The 25,605-nt window shown below is 36.1% G+C and overlaps 1 protein-coding gene across 1 annotated transcript in view; it reads left to right on the forward strand.

The window, feature by feature from the left end:
* Nucleotides 1-25,605, forward strand: part of PDE11A (phosphodiesterase 11A) — a 108,016-nt gene that overhangs the window by 30,996 nt on the left and 51,415 nt on the right. Inside the window, exons 3-10 of the mRNA XM_066323308.1 lie at nt 11,185-11,274; nt 12,162-12,302; nt 14,120-14,184; nt 18,249-18,384; nt 20,727-20,802; nt 22,214-22,281; nt 22,641-22,733; nt 25,388-25,438. Coding sequence (XP_066179405.1) covers nt 11,185-11,274; nt 12,162-12,302; nt 14,120-14,184; nt 18,249-18,384; nt 20,727-20,802; nt 22,214-22,281; nt 22,641-22,733; nt 25,388-25,438 — 720 coding nt within the window. The remainder of the gene's footprint in view (nt 1-11,184; nt 11,275-12,161; nt 12,303-14,119; nt 14,185-18,248; nt 18,385-20,726; nt 20,803-22,213; nt 22,282-22,640; nt 22,734-25,387; nt 25,439-25,605) is intronic.

The following is a 25,605-nucleotide window of genomic DNA, read 5'->3' on the forward strand; positions in this document are numbered from 1 at the left end:
TAACTGGTCTGGCAAATTTTATCCTTTCAAGGCTTAACTTAAAATGAAAGGGAATACTTTGAGTCCTGATGCCAGGTGAGAGCTCTCACCAAAACAACTGAATTTTCAAGCAGGATTCAAGTTATTTTTATAATTAAAGTTTAAAGACAGAAGTAAGTGAATCCTTTTTCATATGAAAGCACATTTGCATCCTGGAACTGGTATGTTTTCAATACAGCAGATTGAATCATTGTTTATCTTCATAAGTTGCACATTTTACTATTTGTTGGACAATCTTTTTGCCATATGTCTTCTTTTTCCTATTTTTGCAGTGAAGTAAAGAGAGAAATTTGAAGCACAAGTTTGGATCACTTTCTCTAAAATTTTGAGGTTAGGTCTTTCCAAAAGATACCATATATTTTTTTGCTTACTGTCATTGAAATTACAGTTAGTATTCAAAATTCTGTGCAGAGATTAGAATCTCCTTTCTTTTTTCTGTTGGCATGTTCTTGGACTAAACAGTAAAAGGTGATATCTGGACAACCTGGTAGATGGAATATCATTATAGAAAAAGCATAAAATGTCAAACCATTTAGGCTGTATTAAAAATTACCTGGTTCCAGAGAAATTCTGTTAATATTTATTCTCAGCTTCTTCTGACTGACATCTGCCAGGAAAGGGTAAAAAAAAATTAATGTTAGCCTGCCTTCAGTGAAATTACTACAGCCAGAGCTGATTAAAAATGCCCTGAGGCATCAATCACCTTTCCACATTTTTAAAGACAACAAAATTCCATAAATTGCAGCCACGTAAATCCAAATAAAGATGTCAGAGGTATAACTGCAGGCTCACAGTGATGTAAATCAGAGCATTATTTGGCTAAGCTACTTGTCTGCTATTGTTCCTTGAAACTGTGCTCATAATGAAGGAGAGGCAATGTGTAATTGCTCAACATACTTTTCTGTAAATAGTTTCATTAAGAAAGCAATTCAGGAATTTTTCTGTACTTTGTGATGGTCTTTCAAAATCTCATTTCATTTGAAACAGATAAAAATTAGCCTTTTTCTTCCTGCTTTTGGTTTTAGAAGTTATTCTCTTGTCTTGGAATCAAGTTACTTTTCATTTGTCACCAATTCAGCAGTTGCCAACCTCAAACCACTAAAAATAGATAAATTTCCTTCCAGTAAAATCTCTGTCACTTTACATAGTAACTATTCTAAAGATATTATTACTATACAGTGCTTCTTTTTCTTCCTCAGATATGAACTGAACATGAGGGTTTGAATTGTTTTCTTAAAGGCAAAGGTTTGTAGGGTTTATTCCCCTACTTCCTCATGTGAAACATAATCATAATGTAATGGGTACAGATTACAGTATATGTTAGAAGTGCTTTTAATCACGTCTGGGAATGCTGTAATTGATACCAATTCAGATTACCTAATTTGTATAATCAGATTCAAATAATAGCAGGTGTCAAGTGTGTCCAGTTTTATAATCAATTCTGCTACAATAAGATTCTGCACTTTTGCAGAATCATCACATTCCTAAGAAAATATTTATGAGTAAAAATGATACATTGAAAATATACTACATTGCTTACCATTATTTTTCATCTTAAAAAGTGGAAAAAAAGAGTAAGAGTGACTCTCTGTAGAAATATATGAAGGTGTCACCCAGCATAATGTGCCATGGCATTCAGTACAATATTAGTCACTAAATATACATACATTTGAAATAGGCAAATGTAGAACATCACTAGCAAATTTCCCAATGTTGAGGAGAAACTCAACAAAATAATGTAAGGGTATATGTAGAAAATATGATGTGATTATCTTGTGTTGTGGTGCTTCTATGTGTTATGGAAGAAAGGGTCAAGCTACAGATGCATCTTGGTTGGAAGAGAGATATAAAATGATGTGATGAAAGGAAGGGTCACTTAGGCTATTTGTTGTCCTTTGTTGGTTATTTCCACTCAGTTAAAGATTTTTTCTGTTTGAGGGTAAAGTTTTTACTGCCTAAGAAACACTAGAGGTGCTTTGTTTGACAAGCAGTATTGTAAGGGAATACAGTTGGTGTCTTGGCTCCTTGGCTTTCTTTTAAGCTGTCACCAAATTATGCACCTCACTTAAGAAAATTTGCTTCACTTTTTTTTTTTTTTTTTCTAGTGGAACAGAACCAACCCTTTTCATCCCTCTGGAACTGATGCTGCAAACAGTGAGAAGTTGAGTGAGCTAAACTTACTCACACCAGGCACAATGTAACCTGCTTGGTTAATGTGCTAGATTCAGGCTTTTGTGTTCCAGTTGGAGCTTCAGCTGGAAGGATTTTGCTGACATTGGCTACTTCAGTCAGAAAAAGATGCCCACCTTGCTGAAAGAGGAGCTCAGCATGGCAAAGGATCAGGCTTCTGCAGTAAGTTCTGCCAGAAACATTCTCTCTTAAACAAGGTCCAATATGAATAAAAAGACTACCATTAAATAATTTCTTCTTCAAAAGTCACAAAACACATCTTGAAGTATGTGAGAGAAGAACCTGAATAAAAACTTATTAATATCACCAGGATCTCAGTGTAGACTGTTATATATAAATTAGCTAAATGGGTTTTCTGGTTAAACTGCACAAAGCATTCGTACAACAGCAGGATTAAGTTTCAATCATGACTCTACACAACATGTCCAGTTGTGGGCTTCCCAGTACAAGGATGTCCATGAATGTACTGGATAGAGTCCAATAAAGGTACAGAAAGAGGATTAAGGAAATGAAGCATCTCCCCTAGGAGGAAAAGCTTAGGGAGCTGGGACTGTTTAGTAAAGAAGAGAATGCTCACGGGGGAATCTCATCACTGTGTATAAATAGTGGCTAGTAGGATACAAAGATGGCAGAGTCAGGCTCTTTTCAGTGGTGCCAAGTGATAGGACAAGAGGCAATGAACATAATCTTAAACATGGAAAACTCTGTCTGAAAGTTTTTTTACAATTTTTTATTGTGAGAGAGACAGACAAGTTGCTCAGAGAGGTTATGAAATCATAATCCTTGGAGATATTCAAAAGCTGTCTAGACAAAGTACTAAGCAAAAAGCTTTAGGCAGTCCTGCTTGAGTGCAGTATGCTGGACTAGGTGACCTCCAAAGGCCCCATCCAGTCTCAGCCAGTTTGTGATTCTGGTTCTGTATCTGCACTGTGGCTCTAAAGAGAGGATTTAAATTCATACAAAAAGTGAAAGATGGCATCTTCATTCGGTTTTGGATAAGTCAAGAATTAGTAGTTTTTAGTTTGTGTACTCTAATCCTTATGGCCTGCAGCAGGAAGTGAATTTTCTATTTCTCATCATGAACAAGAATTAGGAGTTGCTACCTTAGTTGTAAGTAGAACTGTTACTTGAAGATGACATTCTCATGGTATGCACATGGAATTTATCGCTTGGTTTCAATGCCACTCAGTTAACATGGTCAATTATTATATATATTGTCTGCCAGATGACAGATGAGTGCAACTTGAAATGGTAAGATCCAAGTCTGCAACTGTGTTGTAGGGAAGATAGCTTTGAGGTGATACTTATTAATTCTCCTATGTCAATTTTAAGTTCTGGTCTGCAATTCCTATTTTTAGCATTGGTAGTATCAGTCTTCACAGTTCTCACTTTGCCAATACCAAGATCTTCCATCTCATGCAGTGACATTTATAAAGCTGGTTCCACTGATTCAAGCATAGTGGAAGCCAGGAGTCTTTCCAAAATTTTGACAAAATCTTTCTTTTGACCTTTTTCCTTCCTTCAGAAATCCGTTAATTTTTCTTTGGCTCAGTTTTTCTGTCTCTAGATAAAAATTACTACCTGACATTGCTGCTGTAAAACTTTGTTCATGGTCTGCCAAAGTGCTTTGACACACTGAGATTTAGGTACTGCAGAACTGCCTGCCTTACATAACAGCTGCAGGCTCCTGTGCCTGGGGGCTGGCCTCCAGTGACTCCTCCTCAAACAGGGTAGAGCAGAGCAGCCAGGTAGTAACAGCCCCTCTTGGTCTCTCTAGGAAGCATTACACAGGTGAAATGTCCACTGTGAATTATCTCAGCTTGATTTTTTTTTAAGGTGATGATATAACTTAGATGTTTCAAATAGAACTGATGTTCATCCTTTGAAGGAGAGGAACTTTATTTGTGGGTAGGAGTTGTGGTTTTGAGGATTCATGGCCTTTTATGATGCTCCTCATCCCTGTTATTTCAGATGAACAAAAGGTGCTTAGCGTTTCTTTGTAAGACTTTGCTACAAAGCCCTGCCAATGTCCAATGGGTGGAAACTCTAGAGTTGATAAAGAAACATCATTTATAACTGTTGGGTTGATTTAATGACCTTCTTCCTGCAGGTGGTCCCACAGACATAGCCTATACTTCCACCATCCAGATTTGAGAGTCCTCAGTAGCCCTTGCAGTGAGGAGTCTCCATGGCTGCCAGCATTTTTATGACGTAGAAACACGTTGGTTCACTGGTTTAATCATACTGCTGCAACTTTGCAGCCCTCCTTGGGGCTGTCTGCAAGCTGAGTTTTCCTTGCTTTATAGCTCATTGTGCATTTGCTGAAGTCCTGGGGCTAAGTGCTGATGCCTTACAGGTGCTTACACTGGCATGATGATGGTGATGCTCCTTATCTGCTACCTCTGCTCTTTTTCAGTTTACAGACTTCTGATTTTAATAGAACCTCTGTTACTCCTTGTGTAACTTTTTCCTTCCTCTTGTCCTGATTTTCCCTTCTGGAAATCCTGGTTTAATATCACATGTTGAATAACTGAGTGACAGTTTGACGTATTTGCTTATTAGTGGGCATCACTGATACAGGTTTGTGTAAAATATAGAGACATTCCTAGTGAAAATAGCTGGATTTTGCATGTAGGAGATCAGATGATTGGATCCTAGAATAGCACTCATTTAAAATATATTTATTTTTGGCTTTCTAGTCTTAAGCAGAAATGTTTTCATATTTCAGATTCATTTGGAGCAACATCATTTAAAATGAGGTGCTGTAAGGAAATTTACAGTGCAGTTATTCTCCTTTTTTCTTTATACCGAGTGCTAAATTTAATGCAATGTTAAAATGTTTATGTCTTACCAAATATTGTTAAAAATAGGTTTAATAGCAACTTCCAATATTTTTGGGTTCCTGACAGTTTAATTCAGCATGTCTTGTTTAGATTTTTAGAGGTTCACACCTGGTAATGAGGAGAATAATGGATAATACCTATCTGGATAGTATCTATCTGTCTGTCTGTCTGTCTATTTATCTATCTATCTATCATGATAGATAGTGGGTCAAGAAATGTTCAAATACCTGCCAGAAAAAAATAAGATTACTAGATATGTTCTGACTGTATAAACAGTTTTACAGGTATATTATTATAAATCAAGTTCAATGTGTTCATTTGGTTTCCCAGTTTAAAGACCTTGGATGCATAGCAGAAAAGAGAAAAGATGAGTTTGTGTTGCACAACTAGAGGGCAGTGATGGGGCCTGCAGGAGAATCAGAGTTGAGCACATTTGGCTGCACTCTCACCCTTTCCTGCCCCTTGGTCCTGCATGCAGCAGTCTCCCACAGCCATGGCTTGTGAGGACAGTGACCTACATAGGAGTCAGGTTTTAAAACTGTAATAAGTCTGCTTCTACCAGAGACATGTTTTGTAATCTGTCTGGTGACGCAGTTATCTAGTTTGAATGTGTGCCAGTAATTCTATGAGGCAGGCAAGCACAGAGTCAGTGCTGAAGGACTGCTCCCATGGTCCTTTTCAAGCTGTTTACAGACACCAAAAGCTACCAGACTTAGATAGTGAGCTTTATAGGGCAGAGATGCTGCTGTATGTTTGCATGCAGTAGTGCATTTTTATGGTACATTTATTAATGAATTACCACAAGCAAATACAAACTTAAAACAAAAACAACCAAAAAACCAAAACAAACAAACAAAACAAAACAACAACAACAAAAAACCAACCAACCAAACAAAAACCACCCCCAAACCCCCAAAACTAAACAAAACAAAAAACCCGACCCACCATCCCTCCCCCCCCCCCCCCCCCCCAAAAACAAAACAGGACAGTAGAAAATTGGCCCAGGAGCCTCTGCAGGTTTAGTGAAACAAGCAGGAGCTAATGTGCCGTGTTTGTGTGCCTACAATTCATGGAGTGTTTTTGCCAACCAATTGTTCTTTCCATGCTTGGGGTGGAAAAATGATTTTGGTAAATATTTCTTAGAATTGTGAAAACTTAGATAACAATTAGATTTTATCAGATGTGTCCCTAGCCAGACCCTGCACAGCTGGCAGGAGGTAATGGAATTTGGATGAGCACTTGTGTTTAACCATTTTGCAATTGGATTTTGTTTATTGCTTTCAGAATTCAGTAGAAAAAATATTTCATTCTCTGAACCTATTTTGAACACATTAGGAAATGTTTTAAAGGGCAGCTGGCTTCCCTAATTTAGTTTCAAGTGTGTCCACAAAACATTTTCACTTAAAACTATAGCAAAAACATTTCCTTTGAAAGGACTTCTTTTCTCTTTCTAGGAAGGCTGTACTAGCTCCTTTCCCCACAGGCTCACCAAGCAAGCTGTGTAAAGAGAAGTGGCTCCTGTGGCCGCTAAAGAAAACAACTGAACCAGACAGGCATTTGCTGAGAGCTCAGCCTGGAGTTTGTGCCAGAGTGAGTACACAAGCATTACTGAGAAGCTTCTTTCTTCTGTCGGACATCAGAATTGTTTTCTTTTCTGACCACAGGCAGGGGGTGCTTGGAGTGTGCCAGAAGCCTGAGTTAGACTGTATTGGATAGTTATGGCAGCGTGTGCTCTTGGAGGAGGTTTGGCCAGGGCGAAGCTGCATGCAGGGGAAGCAGGGTAAATGTCACTGCATTTGCTGAAGCTGAAGTCAGGGCTGCTTTCCAGCCAGCAAGCGTGAAGCTCACATTTTACCTCTGCAGTGTGCTGCCATTGCAGCACTGGCTGGTTTTCACCATTAGCTAATAACTTTCTGCATTGCAGGTCTGCGCGCATGCAACTTTGTTGCGTTAATACTTTCCTCTCAAAAGAGAAAATTTCAGAACTTTTTCCTGTGAGGCACACCATTCTAGTAAATAGCCTTCTTTTGCAGCTGGAACCAGCAGGGGTTTTCTTATGCAGCATGGGAAGAGTTTGCAGATTCCATAAGGACCCTCATCCCCAGGCTGTGCAGTGAAGTGAAAGGTGGGCTCTCTTGACAGCACACATTGTCAGAAAGAGCTTGGCCAGAGGTCTCCTTCCTGTTTCTGATGGTAAAAAGATTTGTATTGTGTGAATTATTGTGAAATACAAACCCAGATGATGAGAAGAAACCCTCATTTTTAGCAGTTCAGAGGAACACTAAGAAACGTTTTAACTCATGTATTCTGTGTCTCATCATCTATTAAAAGCTAGATGAAAGGAAAATGAGTGTCACATCTCAAGACATTGTGCTGCTGTAGTGTAGGTGTCCAGATGCTGATGTGCCCAGACAACTGTATAACCAGGTGTGGAACTTTTGGCCTGTAAAATTGTGATTATGAACAGGAAGCATATGGAAGACTGCCCTTTAAAGTTCTGAGGGAGCACTGGTGTGTTTCTGAACTGATGCCATAAAATAAACATATTCACTAACAAGCACAGTTTGTAGCTTACTTGTCCTAGTAGTTAATACTGCAGAATCTGGAAATACTTCATACTTCTAAATATCAAGCTCCTGCTTCATTTATTGTTGTGGATTTGAAGGTCTAACTTAGGGGAAAAAAGTCTGGAGGTGTGTGGAGATATTAAATCAATGGAAATATATCCTCTGTGAAGCCAAAAATAACTATGGCTAGGGCAAACATTTGATTTTACTGGTGTAGTTTTGAAGTAAATATATGTCATCTTCAAGATGTAGATGAAAATGTAGGTAATTACATAACTGGATACTAAAACTTCTTGTCATTATACTGTTTGTTTCCTTGGTAGTTGTGTTTTAATTCTCCTAACATACAATCAAGAAATAATAGAATTTTAAAAACAAAAACGTGAGATATTGTAAGTGCCCATTACTTCTTTTCATAGGTTTCCTGCCCTGATAAAATACTGGACAGCTTGTGAGTACAGCTTTTTAGCTTTAGTATGCTGCTGTGAATTTGTCAGGTGAGTGTAGTTGCTACCCAAGGATACTTACAGGAGGCTTGATTAAGAGAAACTAGGCTAGGTCACCTGGACCCTGAATGCTCAAGTAATTCACAATATGAACTTGTTAACCTGATGTTACTGTATCTGAATGCCTTGTAGTTGTCATGAAAAAAAATCCAACAAAAACTACTCTCTTTCAGCATCTTCATTAAGTTGTTACTCAGCCTAAACACTATTTTCATAAAATGTACTGTTACATACTTACTGATGTGTTTGTCAATATGTCACACAGTACTGATGAATCACTGCATCTAATCCTATTAGGCAAAATAATTTAATGAGGCACATCTGTTAAAGCTGGTTTGATTTTTTTAATTCTGTCTATTTGCTTTCTTAGACAATCACTTTAGTAAATCTGCAGATTCTTTTCCTTTAATTAATTCAAAATAGATGTGGAAGGAAATTATCTTTCAGATATATTCCATTTTGCTTCGATCTATCTCACGGTGTTAGGTGCCATTTCCTCAACTTTTTACATTCTCTTTGGAGGGAAAACCCCCGAACCAGCTCCTTACAGTCTGTGGCTCAGACAGATAAGAGTTGAATTACATATTTGTCTGGAGTCTTCACAGTCATAGCATAAACATCTTAGAGGTGGTTATAAATAGTCTCAATACTGCAGATTTAAATCTGTAATATGAGGTAATAATGCAATAACTGCTTTCTATCCCACTGAGCAATTTTTGGTTAAAAAAATCTTATTTAGAAGTCAGCTACCATTAGAAACATCTTCATTCTTCATGTACTTAGTGCTGTATTACAACTTGCCAAAACTGGTTTAGTGGAAAGTCACTTTGACCATTCAGAGAGTACGGAAGAGGAACAGTAGGCTTCATCAGTCTTAGGTAAACAGGAGTTATTGAACCACGATGCCTTGTGGTTCGATTCCTCTCTACCTGACAGTTTTTTTCTTGGTTTATTTCTTCATACAGTTGACATTTATTTCTTCTACTGGTTTTCTTAAACAGCTTGGTGTCTTTCTTAATTGTGCTGCGCCTTACACAATTAGTTTGAGTGGTAAAAAGAGTGATGTATGTCAGTGGCTTTCAAGGCTCTTAATATTCCATAGAACAGTGTTTCATGGGTGGTAATTTCTGTATAGGGCCAGTGCCTTGGAGTTTGGGTTCGAAGACCAGTGGTTTTGAATATTGTAAGGTTTTATTTTCTTCTCACTTAAAAGACTTTTTTTGTTGGCTGGTTTTGTGATACCTGAAGATTCATAAGCTTCTCTTGTGCTTTCAATTTTCATAGGGCCACATTAATTTTGGGAATAGAAATTCCAGTGTGCAGAAAATAAATACTAGTATTTACTGGTTAAGTAAAAATGCATCCAATCCCATTATTTCAAAATATTCAAAATTTCACTAAAGGCCAGATTTTTTTAAAGGTTACTTTTCCTGCTCTAATCTCTTACTTGGTTGTGGTTCTTAGTACTGTTACAAGAAAATATAGATAGGGTTTTTTGTTTCATTTGGAAATAAAAGCTAAACTGAAATATGCAAAATTCTCTCACAGAAACTCTAACCATTAAAAAATTAATCCCTCTTGTCAGTTTTTTACACTTGTACTTTATTTTTCATTTTGTATACTCTGTCCTGTAGGTCTGGTGTGATAGTTGGCTACTTTAATTACTGCCTCTGCAAAAAGATGAGTGTGTGTAGAGTTTAAAGTGTCATTTTCCTTTGGAGGCAACTGTGATGGGAAGAGGATGAAAGTAGGGTGATTCCAAATTAGCAGTATTGGTGTGCTCCCTTAAAGTCTGCGGTTATTGTGACGGAGTGCAAGGTGCAAATGTACAAAATTCAGAGGATCTGAGAATCCTTGCCAAACGCTCTCCAAATTACTCAAACACAGACTAAGCAGGTATGGAACCAGTGGAGTGTTCAAGGCAGATAAAGTCTAACAGCAGTTGCTGCTGTTTCTGTTCTTCTGGGTTCTTTTCTCAGATAGTCTCAATAGCCCACGTCTCTGGGTTAGCAGTATTTTTCTAATTAAATAGAATTTCAAAGACAAATGCCACTCTCTTAATGCCAAAATTTGTCACAGACAGGATTTCTTACAATAGACAGACAGACCAAATAGAAGAAAGGTTAGCTGCTGCAGCATTCTTTTGGCTCTGTACACAGCAGAGTGCCTCAATTCCCACTGGCTTTTCAAATGTTAGGGCTATTCAGCAGCTGTAAAATTTACTAAAAGTCTCAGACCTAAGCCTGGGAACCACTCAGGAGTGACAGTATGTTACAGAATTTTTACCAGTGTGTTGCTAAAAAGTGCTGGGTTTGGACTTTAATCCATTGTCATCCTTGTGAAGTGCCAGTCCCACAGGTATTCAACCGTTTAACTGGTCTAGTTTACCAGCTTCACACAGCCAACCTAAAATCATCTTGGGCACCTCAAACTGTGTTCCCAGTCCCTTCCTTTCAATATTTTTTAATATATGATGATACATTAAAGCCCAGTCTTTCAAGCATGTTCTTTTAACTTTTTTTTTAACTTTCTTTGAAAAGACAATAAGTTTTCTGACTAATAGTGTAGGATCAATGTGCTGTGTTCCACTGTGCTAGTGTTCTCCAAAATCTATGTACTCTAGATGTAGAATTCCTCAAAAGGAATATGACTCGAGCTTGCTTCATGAGCTCAGAACAGAAAAGCAGTCCAGAGAATAAAGAATATTTTTCTTGGGAAGCTGTCATGTCTACAGTTTTTTAAAGTAGTCTTCAGAAGACATTTTATAGAGTTGAGAACCTACAGATTCCCAGAGAAATTATGGAGGACCCCGACTTCTGGGACCTGTGGACCTAATTCTATTTGTTCTTTCCTAGACGTTTGACCTCTTTCCAATCATCTGATGTGCCTTGCCCTTGATAATTTTGTTTTGTGTTTAGTGCTCTGCTGAAGAGTGAGCTGAGACCTTCCTGTGATGTGTCCCCTAAGTTTAGGTCTCTTTCCTAGTAAGAAATAGCTATAAAAAATTGCAGTTGTTTTTAATGTTCCTTTCTATACTAGGTGATGCAGATGTACCTTCCCTTCTGTGGGATTGCCATATCCAATGCCCAGCTATTCGCAGCTTCAAGGAAGGAATATGACAGAAGCAGGGTGAGTGGGAAATGTATAGTGGACCAACATCAAACTTTTGTCTTTTGTTCCTGCAGCTTCCAGCTATGCATATGTGTTTGCTAAGCAGACAGCTTTATTTCAAAAATGTTATTTTCAAAAGATCCCTGCCTTGACTGAAGCAGCAAGCAGAGAGTGTGGGGGGAAATACACTTGCAGTAGTGGCTATTGTTTCCTGATGTCAGTTCCACATTCTGTAGTACTGAAACAATTGCATTTGTGGCACAGATGATGCAGGAGAAACAGTTACTTAGGCAGAGATTCAAGCTCTCATAAAATTCTACTAATCTCAAGCCTTTGCCATCCTGAATTTTTAATATTCATTTCATGTGCAAATAATGTGGACATATATTTATAAAATTAAGTAAGAAAAAAACGCTCTATGTGAAGGGTTTTGACAGCATGCCTCCATAGAATACACTCTCATGATTGCTGGTGCTGTTCATGCATTGGGACAGGAGGCTCTGAAGTGAAAATAATGCTGAGCTCCCCTGTCATTCCCTTGTCAGAGAGGCCTTTTATTTTTTGAAGAAACAAAATGGTAATTTTGAGGGATTTTTAATAATGGTTGGCTTCTTTTTTATCATCCTTTCTGCAATAACAAGGAATTATATTTTTTGTTAGCTTGGATCACAGGTCCGAAACTTTAGTAGAAATAATTCTGGTAGTGTTGAACCTACTCTTCCTTCACAAGGTAGGTGTAACTACAGTAGTCTGGGTCTGTATATTGAGCTGTGGCTATAATCATTAAGAACTGTATTTGAATGAAGATTTCAATAGATCACTCATATAAAATCCATCTCTTTTCAATGCTCCATGTATTTATTAATTCTACAACCAATACAAGAGTTTTCTGTCCTTGTATACAGGCTTTACTGGAAGTAGTGAATGACCTCTTTGAAGAACAGACTGACTTAGAGAAAATTGTCAAGAAAATTATGCATCGGGCCCAGACTCTACTGAAGTGTGAACGGTGCTCAGTATTACTTCTGGAAGATATTGAGTCACCAGTAAGTACAGTTGCATATCATATGTAAGTACAGGACAGGAGGTATTTTTCAGTGTGTTGTTCCTAAATGTAAGTTAGGTACACATTGAAACTTTATCAACACCCCTCTTGTCTCAAGCCCAGTAGGCGTATTTTGTGATAGCAGTAAGCTTTTACACTGAGAAGGTGAAATGGAAGTCCAACTTTCAGAATTACTGAAGTATTTTTGGGTTTTTGCAATGTCTATTTGGTTTTTTACTATGTCTGCTTGACCCAGGAATAATTATTTCATTGGAGAGCTCTGTTGAACAGATGGATGTAAACTGTATGAAAGTATTTGACAGTTTTGACAGGGGCTTTCACTGGGACTTTGCAGTACCGATATTCATAGGGTATGAGAGCCTTTTAAAAAATGTTTGAAGTTTGTATGAGTATTGTTATTAGTAATAAATTAGGTGGCTGCCTTTATATTTGTAGCTCCCTCCAGTGTTTTCTGGCTATTCAATATAAGCTACCCTCCTTTCTACTGATTTGAGAAGTAGTTGAAGGATAAAACTTTGTTTGTAATATCATTTTTTCCTACCCAATTATTTTTTTTGTATTCACTGATTCTGCAGTTAATTATTTGTTGCTGGGCCGTGACAAGTCAGAGACAGAATCATAAATCTGTTTGTATGGAAGAAAAAAAATCTCCATTCTATTCCTTGGAGGAAAGATATTATTCACATTTCATTTCAGTTAATAAAAATTAAGAACTTTCCATGGAGTATGCCCTAAATTACACCAGCTTTCATAAAATCAAGATCAAAGTTTTTATTTCACTTATGTTCTCTACTAGAGAATTTTAATATTTCTAATTATTTTTCTCTTTCTAGATTCCCCTAGCCATTCCCCCTCCCCAATTTTATAATTACAAGATACAGTTCTATTATATTCTTATGAAATGTCACTGTGTTTATAAGTATAATATGATTTTATTTTTCACAGAAATGTCCATTGTGTTAGGAAGTTGTGGGTGGCAGTTCATTTTTCTGCTCTTGGTACTATTTCTGCCTTTGAGTTTGGAGGGGCTTTTCCCAAACCACAAGCAATGAGCTTTTATTCCTCTAGACCAAATTGTGAAATATGGACAAAATGTTTAAAATTTTTTTCTAAATGTTCATAAATCTTAGGTTAATTTGGAGTAGGAGAATAGCATCTTGCACCCACTTGGTAATTTTTACAAGTGGCAGAACAGTTATTTTCCTGACTTTCTTCTGTTTTAGAGGGTTAACATATATATCAAAATAGATCTGCTTAGAGTAACTCAATGTCTAACCATGTCTAAAATATTGTTATTTATACATTGTGCAGAAAGCTTTTACGATTCAGAACCGAAGTGAAGATGGGGAAACATCCATAAACGTGGTCTCTGTTCTGTATCACTTATAGCCACTTCTAAGATGTTTCACTTATGTGCTTCTGACAGATATGTTCAAGTGTGATTGGTTGCAGTTAGTAATGCAAAGCAGCCTTTTTGTTTATTTTCCTAATTAAAAAAGTGAATTTTGAGTAAAGCTCAGTAATTCGTGTCCTGAAAGCCTTTAAAGGGAAGTGTATATGCTTGTAGAAAATAGTTTTCTGAGGAATCTAAAGATACCATTTGATTTGATACTGGTTTTTAGGGAACTGTGAACAGTGTTTATTTTAAACATGAATTCTCCATTGAGAGAATACAGATTTGTGTTTTTATCCTAAGACTATTAGATAAAAATACAGTTTAAATAGAGGAACCTTATGTTAAGTTATTCTTAAGTTTATTAATCTTAATAATGATCTTAAGTTATTATTTTGTGACAGGTGGTGAAATTTACAAAATCCTTTGAACTGTTGTCTCCAAAATGCAGTGCTGATACCGACAACAGGTTAGTGCTCATGTCTTCCATGGTTATGGATAACTTCATTTTTCACATAATTTTTAAGTTTGCTTGGTCGAGATTTTCTTTTCTTACGGAACTTTGTGTAGATTTGATTGAAGAGTGTGAGCCTACATTTTTTACTCAGACAAGACTCCTGCTTGCTTCAATTGGAAATTTGCTTGAATAAATATACCTGCCTATATTTTTTAATATATGTATTTTTGTGTGTATATATATGCAGTAGTATTGTATCAGTGTCTCAGGTAAGAAACCAGGGGAAAACTGACTTTTTGCGGTTGAACTCATTGATAACATGCAGATGTTATTTTCCTTTATTAATATTGAAGTAAAAATTACAAAATTATTTTAGATTTTTGATTTCTTACAGAATTCTTCTGTACAGTTGTGTTGAAAAGTTTCCAGTAAAATTTTATTTCTGCTCCTGTCAAATTGGAAAGCCTAGAAAGCACAGAGCATATGTATTTCCTAGAAACTGTGTTCCTGTGACTAAATCTTGTCTGGGAGCCCAGTCAAAATGGAAGTATATGTTTTGCCTGGTAAGATCTGTAAACATTTATAAAGGGCCAATTTTAAGTAGTAAAAGAAAGCTTTTTGTTCATGTGAGGTTGTTATACCAATCCCTGCAAAGTTACACCACTGGTAGCCATTCACATAAAATGTCCTATATACCAAATGAGGGGATGAGGATTCAGGGCTATTGTGAGAACATTTCTTCCATCTTTCAGGGCTCAGTGTTTATCACACAGGTTTTATGCAGATTAATTCATACTGATTCTAAAGGACAATTTTCCATATCAAATGGCTGTCATGGTGATAAACCATTTCATGGATTGATTTCTCAGCATTAGAAAAATGGGTAGTGTTAGAAAATTTCTAAAATGTGAAAGCTGACAACAGAATCCAGAGCCACACAGAAATACGGGTAGAATCTATTTCCTTTCCATGTCCAAGTACGGGAATAGCAAAGCAAATGAAAAATAAGTGATAAAAAATAGGAAGATTTAAATATTAATAAATAACCTCTTGATTTATCCGAGAATCACAAGTTATTGCTTTTGTCAAAGAGTTTCAGGGTAGCAGTTGGTCTTTCCTAGGGGGTGAAAATATATTTCTTTTATTCAGGCACAGGAGTATGAATCAAGGAATGTTGTTGTTATTCCTGTTTTTCTCAAACTTGATCTGGAGCCAGATTAGTCAAAACAATGTAGAGTGGTGTCAAGATAACCAAGCTGGCTCATTTCTTGTTACCATAGTTATATTAGCATGTTGCTACAAAGCACTTTGTAGTAGCCTGCTCTGCATGTAGTCAAGTCAAGATTATTTTTACTTTAGTCCAAGACATGGATAAACACGTGCAGCCTGGTAGCTAGTCTTCGTAAGATTCATGAAGGTATATTTCTATGCATTTTAACCTAAAAATGTTTCCCTTTTTCTGTGATGATTTTTTCCTGTGGAGAGTGAAGTTGCTTTTACAAAGACCAGGGTTAGACTGGCAGATATGATGTCACAGTTGGATCTTACACAGGCACAGCTTGAGTTATTGGCACTATTGTGGAAAAATAAAGGTTATTTAGGATACAGAACAATGCCGCGAGCCCTTGACATTTGAGCATTTTTCTAGTGAGTCTTGCCCTTTTCATTCTACATTCTGCAGCTGTAACTGATGTAAAGTCATCAAGACTTTTCATTTGGGAAAAAAAGGCAAGACGAGTTTCTTCATCTTTACAGCAGTTAAGAAAACTATGATTTCTTTGAAATTTTAGTTGAAATCCAAAGAAATTTTAGGCTGAGAACAGTTCTCATTATAAGTTTCATCTAAATGAGAAAGGTCTCAAGAAAGTATTTCATTCCCTAATATACTTTCTCATACAGTTTTAGAAATTGGCTTTTCTTTTGCCCTCCTTATCTGCATGACAGCAGCTCACCTGTTAAATCCCTAAATATCATAGTAAATAGTCACATCTATTTTTTTTACTGTTTTTGTAAAGAAATACCTTGCAAGGCCACACTTGAGTTTATCTGTTCAGTTTGCAATTTTTCATCACACACCATGATTGAGTTTGTCTATGATCCATACTGGCACACTGATGCTCTTGTTTTTCCCAGCGATCTTGTTCTTGAAGTACAAGCTTGCCAAAACCCCTAATTTTTCTCTCCCTTTGAAAAAATATTCATAAATCTTAAAATCCTTGAGAGCTCAGTTCTGATGTGATCTAGATGAAGATGAGCCTGATGGAGTGTGCTGTGGACTGTGCCTTTCCTGCGCAGAAGCAGTGGTTTTGGCAGATAAGGTTACATTTAACAGGTAGCTGGGATGACAGTTCTCTACCCTGGGTACCAGTGGTAGTGGACAGGTCTCCTGCCTGGGCCAGATTATGAGTTGTGTGGGCAAAAGTATCTGTGCTCCTTCCCACTTGGGCTGCTACAGAGGAAGTGCTGAAACCCCTCAACTGTTTAACTGTTCCTGGGATGATGTGCCTGTCTTCTGGAGTATGGGTGTAGAGTGCTTGGTAGGAATGGAGAGAACATATTAGAACACACTTTTAAAATTTCTTAATGAATTTCATCTTGTTTCCTTTACTTGAATTCATTTGCTGCTTAAAGTGCTTGACAACCATAATGCAGTCCTGATTTGTCTTATATGATAATGATATTATCATTCACATAAGGTATGAACTGGTAACTATGCATTTGAAATTAGATCCTTACCCTTAAAGATTTTTTCTTCCAAAGTATTTGAAATAAATTAAATGTTTAATTAAATTTTAAATTATAAATGTGATTTTTTTAATTTAGCTCAAGACCCATTATATTTATATAAAGGTCTCTGTCAAAGTATACACATAACATTTATTATAGTCACTCAAAATTGTTATCCCAAATGAAAGTTGATTCCTTTAGATTTCTGTAAATCATTATTATTTTAACTTATCGACTTTTAAGCATATTAAGTTTTCTTTCAGATGAGTGATGCAGTTGAACTAGTCTCCAGAAAATCAATGCAGTCAAAAAAATCAATCCTTTCACTTCGATTGAGTCTTTCAAGGATTTTACTGAGCAGCCTGCTTTCATTCATGAGCATTACTTCAAAGCCTTAAGCTACTGTAGTCTTCTCCTTAGCTTCTTTAATAATTATTTTTCTAAGTAATATTTTTCAGGTGTCAAAATTTTACCAGTTTTCTTCTCAAAACTAAGACAACAGACTTTTTTTTTTTTCTCACACATGAGTAGCCAGACATTGCCAGTGTCAGGAACCTGCCTGAAATAAGTAAAAGAGAACTTTCCTGCTGATTAGGTGAGGTATGAGGTGAGGACTTTGAGGTCTGAGTAAACACTGAGTTTTCTGGAGAAGCTTCGGTGGAGTGTGGTGAGTTGAGGCCATAATTCTAGTGTCTTATGATCATTTAGTGATAGCTCTCTACCCCCTCAGCAATTGTGGCAGAAGCTCATTTAACCAGATAAAAAGAAAAGGAAACCTTCATGTCTTGTCGGACTACTAAGATCCACCTGCTGTAATATACTTGCAGTATTGATTTCAGAATTGTTTAATGATCCCTTCTTCAGCCATTCTGATCTGGCATTTCAGATGACAAAAGTCAAAAGAATGTCATTTTGACAGTAAAATAATTGAAAATAAAATTTGAAAATACCACAGATTATTAGATTAATTTTTTTAAAAAATCTTAAAATTATATATTTCCAGGTAACTCTACAGAAAATATTATTTAGAACTGGTTGCTTTGCATGAGCAGTCTTGTATCCTACAGAAACTTAGAACACAATCCACTGTTGATTCATAGGTAAAATTTATCAAATATTTTATTTACTTGAGACACCACTGCTGTTTTCAATAGGAAGCTATGTAAAGGAGAGATTTTCTGAGGTACCATTTCAATAATACTAAATTATTGTTCTACTGTTAATTTTTGGAAACCATTAATAACTGTAAATGGTTCTGCCGTTCCTATTAGTGTGTATGAAAGGCATGCTGAACTTGCAAAATTAACATTGACGGTATTCTTTTCCTCCCTTGCCGTGCATTTTGACAGTTTCAAAGACAGCGTGGAAAAATCATCTTCTTATTCTGACTGGCTAATAAATAACAGCATTGCTGAACTCGTCGCTTCCACAGGTCTCCCCGTGAACATCAGTGATGCCTATCAGGACCCTCGCTTTGATGCTGAGGTAAGAGATTTTTACAAGTGTAATGAGCTTTTGTGCACCGTGACTAATATAAAAATTTTGGGGTTATATCCAAGTGGCTGTGACATGTGTGAATATTTATTTTGAATTATTTTTTCTACCCAGTTAGTTGTCCTTCTGGTCTTCTGTTGTTGACATGGCTTTATACTGTAAACACAGATCACTGGATTAGTGTATGAATTTAAGCAGTCACTTTGTCCAAGATTCTTTTTTTTTCCCTATTAATAAGTGATAACTTCCACTACCAATTGCCTTGATATTTATGCAAAGCTATTTTTATTACTGAAAATTTGTTGGTGTTCAGTGTTAGCAGTATCATCGTTGTTAGCTGTTGGGGTGACTGGGGCTGTACACAGAGTGTAAACAGAGCTGGTATCCAGACAGACAAATGTTGTTTGCGATCTAATTTAGCCAACCAAGAGTTTAATTTGCTCAAATACACACTGGATTGGATACTTCTTCAAGATATATATATCACGCCAAATCAAAGTTTTTTGTGTATCTTAAGGTATTTATTTCCTGTAAGAAAGGTAGCTACAGATAAAAGTGTAAGTATACTTAACATATAAATAAATGTTAGAAGCAAATGGAAGGACAAAATCTTAACTGAATTGTAATCCAGCATTACTATGGAGGACTTGGCCAGCAACTGGACAGAACATTAATCACAGCCTTGGTCTGAAAGCTTCAGAAAATATATTCCAACAGTAAGTGTTCCTGGAAGTGTTTCATGTTGAGAGTTTGCTTGGTTCCAATTTTATTCCACATGTCATTAAAGAGATTATCTCTAAAACCAGTGGAAATTTTTGAAACAAGAAAAAATAAAAGGGGCCTGCTGTTAAAGTGTAAGAGAAAACTGCATTGATGTTAATGTGTTCAGAATTGCAAGAGGTACAATTAATGCCTGGGGTGTTTAGATCTGCTAACCTAGAGCATGCCAGTCCTTGATGTTTGCAATTGTACTTGTATTATATCATGCCCTGAATAATTCAGCTATCTCTTATTTGTTTCACACTTAGTCCTTTCCAAGTTGGAGGCACTACCCAATATATATAAAGAAAATTATAAAAAGGGCAATAATAATTTTCATTTGATGGGTTCCTATGAAAATTTAATTCTTAAAATCAGTTTTTCTACTCAATTATTTCTACAGTTAAGAGTAGCAAGAGGAACATGTATCCCTTATTACTTAGAATCAAACATACATTTGTAGTTATGAAGAGAAACTCTGTTCTCTGCCTCTGTTGAAAATCATCTCATTCTTTTCACAGAACACTACTTCTCATTTGTAAATGTTGATGCTCAATTTTCAACTCATTCATCAGGAATTTAATGCAAAAGTATTTTACAGTTCATTTTAAGACATTTGTTTGAATCAATTATTACCCCACTCCCCCGGATTTTAGGTGGCACTCCACACTGGTTTCAGTGATGAGTTCTGAGTATGTAGAAACAGGCAGTAATCTAATTAAAACCTGAGTTGTATCTTTTGCTAGCTAGGAGATCACAGTGATCCCATCCTACTTCCCATATATGAATTATAGCTGGTCTTTGAGTTTTCTTCTATTAAAGATTGCCAGTAGCAGTTTTAGTAACAGAACATCTCCTGATCTGTGAGTGGACTCATTCCACTCTCTAATCTCATTTGAAAAACTGTTTTCTGTTCACTAGATTTCACAGCAGTGACACTAAATAATAAAGCTTATTAATTGTAGAAAAGAAAGAATCAGTGACACTTAAAATAAATTATGAAGTTGTATACTCTATTAGATAGAAAAAATAAATGAGGCAGTAAATTGTCATTGGACCAAAAGGGCCAATTATCTCAAATCTAGGGTTTGGCTCAGTCCTTACTGACTTGCACTTCTGCGCAATTCCCTACTTACTCTCACCTTTCTTCTGAAAAAGTGTATTTCCCATATGCCTCCTTGTACAGCTGCCTTGCTAAGTCCAATTTCAGTTTGACAATTGGGAAGGGTACTTCTAAAGCAAACTTGTTCAGTGAAAGTTATCTCTACTAATCCACCAGTGTAAGTAATCCAGAATTTGTCTGGACATTGCCTCAAGCATAGTTTGTCTTTAGTGCCAAATCAGAGTCAAGGAGTGTAAGCTTAATGTGGTAAAGATGTCAATGTTTGTATTTTCTTTGGCAATTTTTATGACTTTTAGTTACTGTGGATGAAGTTTCAGCAGAATTTTATCTGAGAGGTGATTCATATGAAATGACATTTATAATGTAAACTTACTCCTTGACATTTCTATTACTGTGATTTAAAAGACTGAAAACAGCACCACTAATGGAAGCTCTCATTTCTACATTTTAGGCTGACCAAATTTCTGGCTTTCACATAAGATCTGTCCTGTGTGTTCCTATATGGAACAGCACCCACCAAATAATTGGTAAGACTTTCCTCATGGCTGCATCATTTTTGTGCTAATGTAAATTTAGGTCTATCTTTTTAATTCTGTGTTACTTTTTCTTCTTTTTCCATGCTGAATATTGTTAGGAAGTTACACTACCTAGGATGCATGCTAAGTATCCAAGAAGGGATGTTTTGACTTGGATAGTCTATGTACTTTTCCAGCTTTCCAGTTGTGTCGTTAAGTTCTAAGTCATACTGAACTTTAATGAGACGAAAACAGAAATTCTAATGATATTAGTGAAAAATGTTTTATATGCAGTCTTGTTTTCCTTGAGTTGCTCTCTTTAGTACATGAGCAATGGTTTCTGCAGTCAAGCTGAGTTGTTGTTTCCCTCTAATGATAAACTCTGGATACATTCAGGGAAGGTTTGGTTGAGGGGCTGTGGTAGTGGTTGTAGTTGCCTGTTGCAGTGGTGGTTGCGGGATCAGGATGTGACAGAGTTTTAGGGAATCTTTAATAGGATACTTCACAGCTATGCTGCACCAGCAGTAGGCCCTCTGTTATTAGGTGCTTCTGGCACAAAAAGGAGTGCTTGAAAATAACAGTGCCAGATTCCTCTGCAAACTTCCCTCAGAAGAACTGATGTCAAAGCAATAGCAATTTATACTGTCAGGGCAAGAGTTAAATCCCTGTGCATTGTGGCTGTCAGGGAGAGCTGAGATCAGTAGTGCATTGCTGAAGGCACTTGGTGTCATGCAGGATCTCTGAGTTTCTTTAGCAGAGATGATGTGGGAGTTGAGTCTTTTAAAAATATGTCTTGTTTGTTGTGAACTGCACATTGTCTTCAAGAACAAGAAATTATCTGGACTCTTGGCAGCTGATTACTCTTACAGTGTTTTTCTAAGGCCTTATTGCAGCTAAATAAAATAGCAATGTTTGTTGTAGTAGAAATCAGCATTTCATCATTGGAAATCATTGGAAAATGCACGTTTTTTCATTGGCTCAGTAAATTAATGAACCAGTCAGGAGTAAAAAAGGGTTTATATACCCAGGTGATGCTAAACTAACTAAGATTTTAGGAATGAAGGTGCTGATTCAGTAAATTGTATTGGTAACTCCAGATTTTTAGGACAACTTATATGACTGCTGTTAGCGAAATGATCTAGTTCTTTCTCAAATAGATCTTCAACCTTTTGTGAAGAGCACTGTGAGTGCTTTACTTAGTAAAGAATATTAGTTATTCTTAGTAAAGAATAACAGCTAAAAGTACTAGTATCAAAACAATCAAATTATTGCACATCTGTGTCTGTTTAATTATTTTCAGAATAAATATTTGCATTTTCCTTTTCAGTTTGAAATACGTGGTTTACATTTTACCAATGAATAAAACATTCTGCATTGTGCATTAGTGAATGAAGATTATAATTCATATTAACTCTTTCTAAAGGGGTCGCTCAAGTGTTGAACAGGCTTGATGGGAAATCCTTTGACGATGCTGACCAGCGACTGTTTGAAGTAAGAGGCATTCAGTTCAGCATTAACATACTTTTTCAGTAGCATTTGGTATTTCTCAGTAATCTGCTTCAGTCCACTCAAGGGATGGGAGGGAATATCTTGTCTATATTTGTGGTTTGACATTAATTCTCAGAAATCCTCACTTAGAAAGTAGCCTCCTGATTAAAACAAATTTCTGGCACCTAATCTCTTATCTAAAGGCCAGTGACTCACCTGCATTCTTAAAATAACCTGTTAAAACATGATTATTCCTAATATTTCCATGCAGTTTCTTTTAATGATTAAGACAGTATTCATCTTTGTGCTTGTATCATAACTCATTCATAATTGACTCTCTTTTTTCTCTTTTTAAATTTTAGGCTTTTGTTATTTTTTGTGGCCTGGGTATCAACAACACAATTATGTATGACCAAGTGAAGAAATCCTGGGCAAAACAGTCTGTGGCTCTCGATGTACGTGTACATCTTTGTGAAACCTTTTCTTGCTCCTAACTGTCACATGTAAAAAATCCAACTATATTAAAAAACCTGTGATTATTTAATAGACTGTTTCTCTAACAGATTCAACAGTAAAGCACTGTTGTCTATTATATATCTGGAGATTCTAAACATTATTATATTGAAAATAATCTCGGTGAGAAAAAAGCCTGGAGTTTTGAGGATAGCTTTACAAATTTACATTATTCCTACAACAATAATTAGGAACAGTTTGAATGAAATTTCAGATCTTTTGAAAGCATTATGCAAGACTGATTAATCTTAAAACATTGCTCTGAGGAAAGGGTAACATCACTAAGATATTAGCATTGTTTTAAATTTCACATGTGATAAGAGAAGAAATTGATCTAGTTATCCTTGATGTGTGCACCTTTTACCTGTGTAACTCCTTTGAGTTTCTACAGTACCACTTATATAAGAACCACAAAAAAAATTGGCCTGAATGAGAGATGAAATTCTTTCAATTAAAAGAAAAATCAAATTCAACTGCATCACTATAAAGAGGCTTTTTTTCTTTTCTGTAGGGTTTGAGATATTAATCTGCATAGTGGAGTTGTATCCTGTGATGCACACAGGCCTCTTAAGGCTTTCCAAAGTCAGTAAGACTGTTGGTGTTAGAAATTCTGAGCATAAGCGGCTTTCTTTATTACTTGTATATATCTACCCATGTAGGAGGAAAAGTTGAAAGCTTACCTTTTCAGGCCTCCTGCAAGATCCCTTATACTTCACATGTCATAGCCATGAATTAGTCTAAGTCCTCATATGTCCCAGATATTTGTGCAATATGGCACCTTAGAATGAGTGCTCCTCCTGGCAAGAAAAACAAGCAGTGCTAGATGTCACACACAGATACATAGGGATGGAACTTCACACAGAAGTTTCTTATTTGCTACTAGAATAAAAGAAAATTAATTTTTTTGGTTTAAAATACAACTGCTTTCTTTGATCTAAAAAAAGACAAATAACCGTATAGATTACATGTAGAGTATAGATTTGATAAATAGCCATTATTCTTCAATGAAGAGTAATTCTTTCTATAAATGGGCAACAGCTCTTGATAATATTTGCATAAAGTGATGGAAGATGCAGGAGAAAAGTACTGAACAAAAAAAGTACTGAATTCTATGAGATGAAGGACTGTGGATTTTCAGTAATAGAATACTTCATTAGTATTTATGTATTTAGCTATAATGACACTGAATGACACTTGAAAATCACATTGATATCATATGTAAAATAAATGAACTTGTTATATATAATAATAAGATTCTTATCCATATATACTGATACAGGTTTTCATATAGTATTCTGATAAGATTGACTAATAAATAGAAGAGCAAAACATAAATAAATGATCAGGAAAGACTGTCATGATTCAAAGCCAGGCTAAATACATTTTTTTTACTAAGAATACAAAATTTGCAAATTATTTAAAGATTAGAATTATAAATATTAAGGAAGACTGAAAAAATCTAGAGGGATATAATGAATACAGATCAAGGAGAAGCTTGATGAGAATTTTGGTATGAAGTGTAATCTGTCATAGCAGAAGATGTAATTTGACTAATCTTACCAATTTCTGAGAGAAGTTGCAGTATGGTTGGACAGAAAAATAGATACTATTTGAGAAAGGACATGATGTATCATCATACAGAGTAAAATGGAAAACAGAACAAATGAGTTCATGTTTTTGATTTATTCTTTTATAGTGCAGAAATGAATTCCTGTTACTGTAAAAGGTGGCATCTCTAAAACTGATAAGAGTAAATACATCTTGAGACTTACTGCCACAAGGTATTGCAATGTAAAGCCCTGTGAGACACAGTTTAGGTGTTTGTTTGAATAACAGAGACATTCATAGATGAATAACATAGATGAAAATTACTTCAAAGTGAGAAGCCTGTATCAAAGCTTTAGCCCATCAGCAGGTCAGGTGTTGCAGTGCAGGGAGGAGGACCTGTCCTTGCTGGGAGTGCTCTGGCTCTGGGAGCTCCCTCATGGACCAGCAGCTCGTCCCGTGCACAGCCAGACCGCTGCACCGTCTGCAGTGCTTGTTCAGTGCCAGTATCAACCCACAAGGACAGGATGTGCTACATATGAATGGATGCATACTAAGAGGTAATAGGAGCCGGTGTGCAGTGTTTTGCACATTTTATTTGATGCTGCCATCTCCAGAATGGTATTAAAAAGAATGTCAGACACAGCACAGAGGTGCTGCTACTTGGATGCAGTGATATGCCATGACTATAGGCATTAAAGCTTTTCAGTATAGCAAAAGGCATCATTAGAAGTCTGTAAATCTACTGTTATTTTTACATTAAACTCTTTCCTTTTTGATTGTAGAACTTCAGGAGAACAATGTAGGAATCCTTATAATATTAAATTACTTACTGTTCATTATTCCCTATAAAATTCCCTGCAGTATAACTGCCAAATGTATGCCTGATAACCTGTTATTAGCTATTACATGCTGTCAATCAGAACTGAATTATCACACAAATGCTAATTAAATTTGCTTTAAACATAATTGATTAGACTGCAGTACAGAGCCCTGATATTGTTACTTGTCAAGTGTACAAAAATGGTTTTTATCTTTTGTTCTGGGCCAGGTGTTGTCTTATCACGCAACATGCTCGAAGGCAGAAGTTGATAAATTCAAGGTAAGATTTAAGATTTTAATATACTTATTTCTGAAACTATAACAGTAAAATAATATTTGTCTAGTTTATCTGAGGGAAGTTTACACCATAAGCAGAAAATCTTAATAAAAATTATTTACAATGGATATATTACATGTAAGGCTGTTAAGCAGGGAAGATGGAGAGCT

The sequence above is a fragment of the Sylvia atricapilla genome, chromosome 7 (genome assembly GCF_009819655.1).
Source record: "Sylvia atricapilla isolate bSylAtr1 chromosome 7, bSylAtr1.pri, whole genome shotgun sequence".
Classification (NCBI taxonomy): Eukaryota; Metazoa; Chordata; class Aves; order Passeriformes; family Sylviidae; genus Sylvia; species Sylvia atricapilla.